This window comes from Sinocyclocheilus anshuiensis, unplaced genomic scaffold, assembly GCF_001515605.1.
Source record: "Sinocyclocheilus anshuiensis isolate Anshui unplaced genomic scaffold, SAMN03320099.WGS_v1.1 scaffold222, whole genome shotgun sequence".
NCBI classification, from domain to species: Eukaryota; Metazoa; Chordata; class Actinopteri; order Cypriniformes; family Cyprinidae; genus Sinocyclocheilus; species Sinocyclocheilus anshuiensis.
The window spans coordinates 575,349-585,440 of NW_015542408.1; the positions used below are offsets into that span (position 1 = coordinate 575,349).

The following is a 10,092-nucleotide window of genomic DNA, read 5'->3' on the forward strand; positions in this document are numbered from 1 at the left end:
CACAACCATAATGACAATACTGTTATACTGTTTATATATTTATATGTAATATAATAGACATTAAAATCTCAAATGAACAAAATAGTTATTGATAACAATAATGATAATAATAACACGTTGCTATATATTATTAATAATATTTTTCTTATATATAAAATGTAAATAATTTATAATAGGTAAATATACATTTAGATGACAAATGACACTGAATGTTGTGCAGTAGCCTACCAGTGCTATTGTATGTGGGTGATCACGCAGACGTCCCATTCTAGGATACACACGGGAAAAAAAAATTATCATGGATCACTACGTTCGCCGTGCGTTTCCCTGAAAATAATTGCACACCTCAGAGGAAACAAGTAGACAGAATAGAAAAAGAATAGAGAATGCTAGGGGGTCAATTTTTAAAAATAAATATAAAGAAAACAAGTCGAAAGAATAGAGAATGCTAGTGTTAGAGGGTCAATTTAAAAAATAATAAAAATAGTAATGCACAATATTTTACTAACACAACCATAATTATAATACTGCAGTAGCCTATATATATAGAGAGAGAGAGAGAGAGAGAGAAATATCGTTCCATGAGAGAGAGAGAGAGAGAGGTTATATATTTATATATTACATATACTGTATATGTAATAAAAATAATAGACATCAAACACTAACAAAATAATTGACAATAATATACATTTGCTATTATTATTATTATTATTATGTAAAAATGAATTTAAATTATTTTGAAATTATTTAATTATTATCAAAAATGTTCTATGACCTTATATGACTTTAAAATAGATATTTTATTTAATTCAAATATTGATTTCGTAGCCAAGATGACCTCTTATGTTTGAGTAAAAGCTGAAGGCCTACATGTGTCCGCGCCGCTGGATGGCGCTGTAAGTGCTGTGATGTTAGCACTCAGTAACTATTTATAGAGAAGATTCAAGCACGTTTATGAGAGAGGAGTTTAATTTTCTCTTCATGTTCACCGATGCAAAAATTGAATTATATATATATATATATATTCTGAATAATTCTCTAGTTTAGCTCTCATTCTGTTGAAAGCAAACCTGCGGTCTCAAACTTCATTATTGTACATACTTTGTACTGATGTTCCAATAGGCCTTACAACCAAATAAGGGAACATCCAATGGATTGCCTAATAACAATTGCCTCAGAGAGCTGCACACTCTTACTGATTCCTCAAGGCCATAACCAGTCTGTTTAACTTCAAAGGATTAATTGGCTCTTTTTTACAGCTAATACTCTGATAAGATCTTCTCATCAGAGAGTTTGTATGCAGGTTTGAAGTTTGAAAAATCAGATGCTTTAAAGGCAAGATAAAGAACAGGTAAAGGTATATAACGTTGTAACATATTGTACAGTGACTCCAGTTTGAACTCCAGCTCATCTTCTCTTGATAGCCATCGTATTGTGGTCTCACAGGATTATTGAATTATATATATATATATATTCTGAATAATTCTCTAGTTTAGCTCTCATTCTGTTGAAAGCAAACCTGTGGTCTCAAACTTCATTATTGTACATACTTCGTACTGATGTTCCAATAGGCCTTACAACCAAATAAGGGAACATCCAATGGATTGCCTAATAACAATTGCCTCAGAGAGCTGCACACTCTTACTGATTCCTCAAGGCCATAACCAGTCTGTTTAACTTCAAAGGATTAATTGGCTCTTTTTTACAGCTAATACTCTGATAAGATCTTCTCATCAGAGAGTTTGTATGCAGGTTTGAAGTTTGAAAAATCAGATGCTTTAAAGGCAAGATAAAGAACAGGTAAAGGTATATAACGTTGTAACATATTGTACAGTGACTCCAGTTTGAACTCCAGCTCATCTTCTCTTGATAGCCATCGTATTGTGGTCTCACAGGATTTGATCTACTGCAATACCTCTGCTTCTGTGCAGCCACAAAGCCAGCAGACTGCCTGCTGATGTTGATCATTTCCTCTGGGATCACAGCCGGTGAGTGTGGTTAGGTGGTGTAGTACAGACGTTTAGCGTGTGCACTGCTGTAAGTGTGTGAATTCTGCCCTTTTACTCTCTCATTCCAGCCAATAATGCTTTGAAACCCAGTCCTGCTCTGACCCAATGGAAACTCTAAAAAGGTAATATATGAATTTTATTATCATCATCAAATCATCTTTGATCACCTTATTATTTGAAATGTAAAAATGATCATTTTAAAAACATTTTTGTAATGCCCACAATATGTACACAACGTAAACTACATAAATCTACACTATATCATAAACTATATTGCACTGGTACAGTATATTATACATGGAACATAAAGAAATAATTTATTAAACACAGATATTTAATGTAGAACTGCTGTTGTCAGATGCAATTGTTGCTTAGTGACATCCAATTATTGAGTGATTCAACAGCATGATTTAAATGTGCTATATTTTGTTTTGTTCTTAGCAGATTGTGGTTCAGTTTAAGCTTTGAGGTCAGTTGATCATAATAAAGAATAAAGATCAGCTTAGAAATGATCCATGAGGCTCGAGTTATAAGCAGAAAGACTGTAATAGCAGGAGCTTTACATCTGTACTGATTCTAATTTCCATATAAAATAAACTATATACTGTAAAAGAACTAGTTCACCAGCCTAGTCAACATCCCAGTCACCTTACTTCATTAAGGACTCAATTTCCCAGCATCCCGCCTGCTTCACACAGGTGTGATCCCCAATCAGCACACCTGCCACCATTCACCTAATCACCTACTATATATAAGCAGTCACTTTTCACACCCTCATTGTCTGGTCTCATCAAGGTTTACCCATACCTGATTCCTTTCCTACTCACTTGCATTCTCACGTCCTGACATCTCGTCTTCAGCCTGCCAACCTGCAAAGAGGAAAAGAAACATTGTTACTCCTTACCTGACTCACCTACCTGGACTCTCACCTGTTACCCGCCTGTCTTCGCCGTCTGCATCATCTGTCGGGCCTGTAAAGAGATACAAGGATCGGTTATCAACCTGCACGAAGTCCAGTCATTCTCAAAGACTCTTGAGTTGCTCACCCGTTTGCTCTGCATCTCTCCCCTCCTCACCAAGCTGTAAATAAAGACATTACACTTACCTGTCTGTCTCCCTGAGGTCTCCTTCTGTAGTGTGACAATATGCTGAAACAATACATGATTTACATTGAATTATTAAATGCTGCATTATAATAATAATAGATTAAAATTTAAATATTTATTATTATTGGTATGTCTGGAGAGCATTTCCTGGTTGTGTTCCTTAGATGAGCACAGATTGTATCTTCTTGTGAATTATTTCATGATACCTAACATGGATCCACCCATCTGGCTTCAAACACTTTTAATACATATCTTAATTTCCCTGTGGACGGAGTAATGCAATATTCATGAAACCACATGATGAATGTGGCCTTGATAAACTGCATAAGCAAAACACACAGATCCAGAAATGCTGTATTCTTGTGATTGCATGCAACATTTCGACCCACTTTAAACTCCCAGATGTTGCTTTTACATTCTTCATGATGACTTCAAAAGAGAAACATTGATAGTAGAAGGTCATTAATGCAGCACTGCTGTGTTGAGAGTTGATGTCTTTATTCTAGGATCTGAGAGAAGTCGAAGACATTGACATCTCTGTCTTCTTGACATCCAAACTTAATCCGGTTGTTTTATCGTATAAGATTTGTATTCCCAATTTATGGGTTCTTTTTCGAATGCAATAATATGCCTTCCTCAAACACCTGCTCTATTTTGCTTAAAGGAACAGATTTAGAGAAATTTAAATCTGCATTACATCATTTGCTCACCAATGGATCCTCTGCAGTAATTAATTGTAATTTGTGAGCTATTTCCAAAACGGGCAATTTCAGAACAGTCTCATAACTTGAATTTCGAATATTTAAGTACAAAGGTTTTGCAGTGCAGCGTACCATTAATAATTCATGAGCTTGACTAAAAGAGGTTATAAGCACCATGCATTTCATGAACTGCTGAGCGGCATGCAACAGTAGTATCACTTTTTCTATTTGACTAGTAAAAAAAAGACACCAGAGCTCTTTTCCATCTGTGGTACTATGTCTCAGCTGTAGCTTTTAGGACTCACATCTGGGACATCTTGCTAAACCCATGAGATCAAACTCTGCAACTCTTCAATCTTGCTCTCTAGCACATTTGGTCCAGGCTATTAATGTGTCCTTTGTTTAATGCATATTTGTAAGCTGTTTTCACCAATCTCTCTAATGCCTCAATGTTGCTGTATGCAATCGAAATAATTCTTCAGTGAGAGAATAAGATCAGCACGTGCTTTTTTCTGAGAAATACTCAAGCCAATTCAATTAAAAGAATCAGTGTTGATTCTTGAGACAAGGTACAAAAAGGACCCATTTTCATTTTGAGTGTTATTATACACTATTATAGCATTTATTCATATTTTAAATTTGCTTTTATTTTTACATTTTCAGTTTTCATTTTAATTTAGTTGCAAGTTTTAGTCATTTTTTATATTTTTTATATTTAGCTTCAATTTGTTTTTAAGTTTTAGTTATCTTAGTACTTCAAGTTATTTCAGTTCTAATGTGTGTGTATATAATTTTATTTCAGCTTTTCAGTTAACATAATTTGAATAGTTTTAGTAAATGTAGTAAATTTTATTTTACAATAACAACTGATAACTGATAAGAGATGACCACTATAGGTTTATTTTATTGAAGATTTAAAAATAAAAAAGCTCAGACCATTAATTAATGCAGATTAATATATATTGAATAAAAATAAGAAATATCAAGTAATCATTGCCAGACATTTATAAAAACGTTAATATAAATATAATAATAAAACTTATATTTATAAAAATCTGGTAATCTCAGAGTCAGCCTTTTGATGATTAGATTATTAGTCTTTACTCAAAGATTTTCAGTTGGACTGAGGTGAAAATTCAATATATGGAGCTAAAAATCTGTTTATTACCATCATGTAGTATCAATTAATTTTTTAATTAGGCAAATACTTGAGTTGCAATTATTTACTATATTTTACATTACCATACACATTATCATCCTGCTGTGTTGACACTAAATTACAGAAAGTAAAAACACACATTTAGCGAAAAAATGGAAGAAAACAATGTATATTTTCTCAATTCTACCACTTGTTTTGTCCTAATTTAACCATTCAGTTCTTAACTTGGCTTTATAAAAGAGAAGCATATTGCCACACACAAAATTTACAGAGACCAGCCAGAAATCAAAGCAAGAGCTTAAAACACAGAGATCTAAAGAGTTTCATTCTTATCCAGAAATATTCCCTTATGCTAGACCTAAAGGAAAGACTACAATAAATCTCTCTGTTCCTGTGCGAGGGATTACCCACGTGACTCTTTTAATGTCAGTAAAGCCAGCTGGTCATACGCTCTCGGTCTGTAAGTCTCTGTGTGTGGGATTGTGGCGCATCTGCGTGTGATTTCTTTTATGTGAGCATGCGTGTCTTGTTTTGCACAGGACAGTTGCTGTGAGTTCACCTGGTCTCACATAACAGTCACACAGAGGCAGGGGGCAGACGGCGGCCTGGAAGATGTAAACTCATGGTCTATCTCTTTTACTTTTCGTTTCGACCATTACTCACTTGAGCGAATGATAAGAAGGCTTAAGCCAATATTCTTGAGATTTTTGCCAAGGCCACAATTTGCAATCTTCTAGGAAAGTTTTTAATGTGGCTGATGTATGACCTCTGGTGGCCTTTGAGCTTAGATAGAATATACAGCCAAACACCAGTGCTAATGGATGTGTTTTTGTTTTTTTCCAGGGTCATCAGACAGCCCTGCACCGGGCAGCTGTTGTGGGAAACCGTGACGCCATCTCTGCCCTCATCCATGGAGGCTGTGCACTTGATTTACAAGACAAGGTCTGTTCATTTGCATTACAAAAATAATTATAATTATCCTTATAATTATTATAATATAATTTCCTAATAATGATTCTAATATCAGAATTATAATTTATACAATTTACATTTCAGGAATCTGTAAATAAAACTGTCAGATGTAAAAATCCAGACTATTGTTAATCTCACTGCACAGGGAATGAGCTGATTTTGTTAACTGAAAAAAAAAAAACATTTAATTGTTGTCAAATCAATGCTATAGAATCTGATTTTCTTTCATCAGGAAGGAAACACTGCTTTGCATGAGGTATCATGGCATGGATTCAGTTCATGTGTAAAGCTACTGGTCAAAGCTGGGGCCAATGTCCAAGTCAAGAACAAAGTAAGTCATTTTCATGTGCATTATTTTCCATTTACTTTGAGATTAAACCAGATTTTTTAATAAAAAAAAAACAAAAAAAAATTTTGAATGGTAGTGTAGTTGATTTCAGTCTGCAAATGTGTCATTATTATTACTGTGTCATTCTCTCTGTTAAATTAAAATTTTTTACCAGTATGTGTGTTCCCTGGGAATCGAACCCTTGACCTTTTACGCTGCTAACGGCAATGCTCTACCACTGAGGCACAGGAACATGGAAAATTTTGTAAAATGTTTGTCAGTTTGCTGTAGATAAACTGACAGCTAACAGATATGGACTAAAACCCAGCATTTTCAAAACTGGAGATGTTTTGTTAAATTTAGAAACTCTGTTTTAGTAAATTCTGATGAATGATCCTTGCAATCAGTTTCTATTCCATTATTTAAACTGTATTATTATTTTATTTTTAAAGGCAGGAAACACACCTCTACATCTAGCGTGTCAGAATGGACATTCCCAGACCGCTAGAGTGCTACTACTTGGTGGAGCGATGCCTGACAGCAAAAACAATGCATGTGCACTCGTCTAAAATCATTACAATCTTTTAAAAATGATTATATAAATTGCAAACTGAAAGTAAAAAGTTCAATTTTAAATCCTGAAAAAGCAGTGCAATCATTTCTTTCCTTCCAGGCAGGTGACACATGTTTACACATTGCAGCACGCTACAATCACTTGGCCATGATTAAGATCCTCTTGGCTTCTTTCTGCTCTGTGGCTGAGAAAAACCAGGTCAGATCCTCATTCTGATTGTTTTGAATCCAGCACCAATGTGGTTTATTTTTTGTGTCACTGCTGTGTCCTAGTTTCTAAATTATTTTGTCTAAGCAATTATGCTATAAACTGTCAAAAGAAAACAAAACTACATAATTAATTATGGCTTGATAGTGTATTATTTTACACTTCAACAAACCATAATAAAGTGGCACACAATGAAAAATTCTGAGACAAATAAACAAAATTAAAATGGTCTTTGTCTGCTTTAAACTGCTAGATTGTGGTTTAGATTACAGCATCTTATCCTGGTAATTGCTTACAATTACAACTTATTGTGGTCATAATCTTGTGGAAAATCAACATATTTTACAGATAGGAGACACTGCGCTCCATGTCGCTGCTGCCCTAAATCACAAGAAAACGGTCAATCTGTTACTGGAAGCAGGAGCTGACGCAAGCATCAAAAACAATGTAAAACATGTAATCTCATGATATGCCTTAATCTCTTTATTATTGTATAGTTATTATGAACGTAAGTTGTAATGGGGGCTGGGGTTGGATGATGCTATAGCTCAACCTACAGTAGGCTTCATAAATTGGACTGTAAAGAATGACAGCATCTGCTAAATGACGATTTATTTACACACTAAATCTATCAACAGACAGGCCACACTGCTCTTGATAAAGACCGGGACAATAACAACCGAGATTTAGCTATTCTGTTAGCAAAATCCAACCAGGTAAGTAATGTTATTACATTCAAAGGTTTCCATTTAGAAGCAGTTCATTGTCCTGCTCTTTCTAGCAAAGCATTACTTTTGATTGAATAAGCTCTACTGAACAAACCGGTTTGATTAATGACTCAATGACTCACTCATAAAGGCAATCCCCTCATTCATTTCTAAATGATTCAGTGTTTTTAAATTAATTGGTGGATAAATGATTCAAATCACTCACTCATGAACACAATCCCGAGTCGATGAATATTCTCCACAGATACTGTAGAGGCCATTCACACAGAACACGTTTTTGCATTAAAAATAGCAACGCTCAGTGTAATGAACAAAACACAAGCTCTGGAAAGATATTTTCAAAAAGGTGAACAACTTTTCGCCTGATCGCTTCTTTATAAGACAGTCGATACACTGCAAAAGACGCAAGATGTGAGCTAAATGGTCAAACATATTGTTTGCAAAACAAAAAAAAAAACTATGGAAGTCACACCAGTGAAATGCAAAAATACGCTCTTTTTTTATATATATATATATATATATATATATATATATATTTGTTTTTATTTTGTATGTTATATTTCATTTTAATTTTAGTTAAAGTTTTAGTTATTCCTGTGATGGTAAAGCTGAATTTTCAGCAGCCATTAGTCCAGTGTCACATGATCATTCAGAAATTATTCTAATATGCTGAATTGGTGATCAGGAAACATTTCTTAATATTATTAATATTGAAAACAGCTGTGTTGCTTTAATATATTTATGGAAACTGTGATACATTTCTTTCAGGATTATTTGATGAATAGAAAATATTTAAATTGTTTAATTCATAATAAGACTATTTGAAATATAAATCTTTTGTAACATTATAAATGTCTTTACTGTCACTTTTAATCAATTTTATGCATCCTTGTTGAATGAAAGTAGTGTTTTAAAAAAAAAAAAAGAAAAAAAAATCTTACTGACCCTGAACTTCTGAATAGTGTAATATAAATAAAAAATAAGTTAATAAGATTATTAATGAATTTGGCATTCTAGGAATTTGAATGAAAAATATATATGAATACAAGTAGTTTTTTTATTTTTTATTTTATTTTGTTAGTTATTTACATGTATCCTGGTGTAGTTACAGCATCTACCAGCAGGTGCTGAATGAAATAACCATCCAAACTTCGATGCTTATTTAATCAGTATATTTCTAGTAAAAATAAATAAACATCCTTAAAACAGGATGTACATTTAAATAAGAAGCATATTATTATTAATATATTAAGAAAATTTATCTTGACTACAGTGTATTTTTATTATATTAAAAATATTTTTTAAATAATTTTTTACTCATGTTAAAGTGAATGTGAACTGATCTCCCCAACCCATTGTACTACCACAATGTGACATATTTCTGAGTAAAACTGTATACTCAAAAAGAGGCAGTGCTGGGGGGGGGGGGGGTGCAGCGGTTTGTATTTGAAAAAATGTATATGAATATAAGTAGTACCATTAAATAACTTACAAGAAGAAAGACATGACTCTTTGTAATCCCTATGGATAAAATAAATTGGAAAATCACTTCCAAAACCAATGGCAGTGAAAATGTGGGTGTTAGAGACTCATATCTCTTTCTGTTCAGATAAAAGTTATTGAGAAACTCACACAGGAGCGTGTGTCGGCTGAAGGGATGGAGTGTCATTATCAAATCAATCAGAGAGCCACCCTGGAACGCATGGAGGGCGAGAGAAAACAGGTACAACACCATAAGAGAAGAGATGCACGACCACAATCGCATCAGACTAGACATGATTGATCAAACTTACGTTGCTCTGTTTTTATCTTTCAAGAAGGTAGCGGCTACCAATGCTGTGAAAAGCTGGTGCATGTCTAAGATTCAGGATCTTGAAGCGCGAATGCCTGCAGAGACACAATACTACAAACTTCTGCGCTCTCCGTCCGTGGATCAGTCTCGGGTGGATTCAGACCCCGAGGGTCTCCCGCTGCTGTCGCTCATCTCTGAGGAGAGCTCCAGCTCGCTGGCCACTTACGTCAATGTGTTACCCAGCCCAGGAGCAGGTCCTAACAATGACGGGAAAAGTCTTGAATTTGGGGACGCACATGGGAGGAGATACATTGAGATGAAGCTGAACGGTTCTTCAGGTTTGAAAAAATTGCACTGAATTTTTTTTATCAGTATTGTTATTTCCAATAAAAATATCTAAACATCCTTAAAACAAGATGTACATTTAGCTAAAAAGCATATTATATACATAAGATATTATTATTAGACTTATTTTTAGAAAATGTATCTTGAATACAAATGTATTTTTATTATATA

The 10,092-nt window shown here is 34.0% G+C and overlaps 2 protein-coding genes across 3 annotated transcripts in view; both read left to right on the top strand.

Moving 5' to 3' along the window:
* Nucleotides 1–5,486: 5,486 nt before the first annotated feature.
* Nucleotides 5,487–7,862, top strand: LOC107693059 (ankyrin repeat domain-containing protein 6-like). Its single transcript, XM_016492305.1, has 7 exons — nucleotides 5,487–5,600; nucleotides 5,819–5,917; nucleotides 6,180–6,278; nucleotides 6,728–6,826; nucleotides 6,949–7,047; nucleotides 7,405–7,503; nucleotides 7,695–7,862. The coding sequence occupies exons 1-7, from the start codon at nucleotides 5,598–5,600 to the stop codon at nucleotides 7,860–7,862; spliced, it is 666 nt and encodes a 221-aa protein (XP_016347791.1). The 5' UTR covers nucleotides 5,487–5,597.
* A 1,570-nt stretch (nucleotides 7,863–9,432) lies between these two features.
* LOC107693083 (ankyrin repeat domain-containing protein 6-like) overlaps nucleotides 9,433–10,092 on the top strand; it is a 2,009-nt gene continuing 1,349 nt past the window's right edge. Inside the window, exons 1-2 of one of the 2 annotated variants that reach the window (XM_016492328.1) lie at nucleotides 9,433–9,507; nucleotides 9,602–9,914. In XM_016492328.1, the coding sequence (XP_016347814.1) occupies nucleotides 9,442–9,507; nucleotides 9,602–9,914 (379 nt within the window). In that variant the 5' untranslated portion in view covers nucleotides 9,433–9,441. The remainder of the gene's footprint in view (nucleotides 9,508–9,601; nucleotides 9,915–10,092) is intronic. The other variant, XM_016492329.1, reaches the window with a different exon arrangement.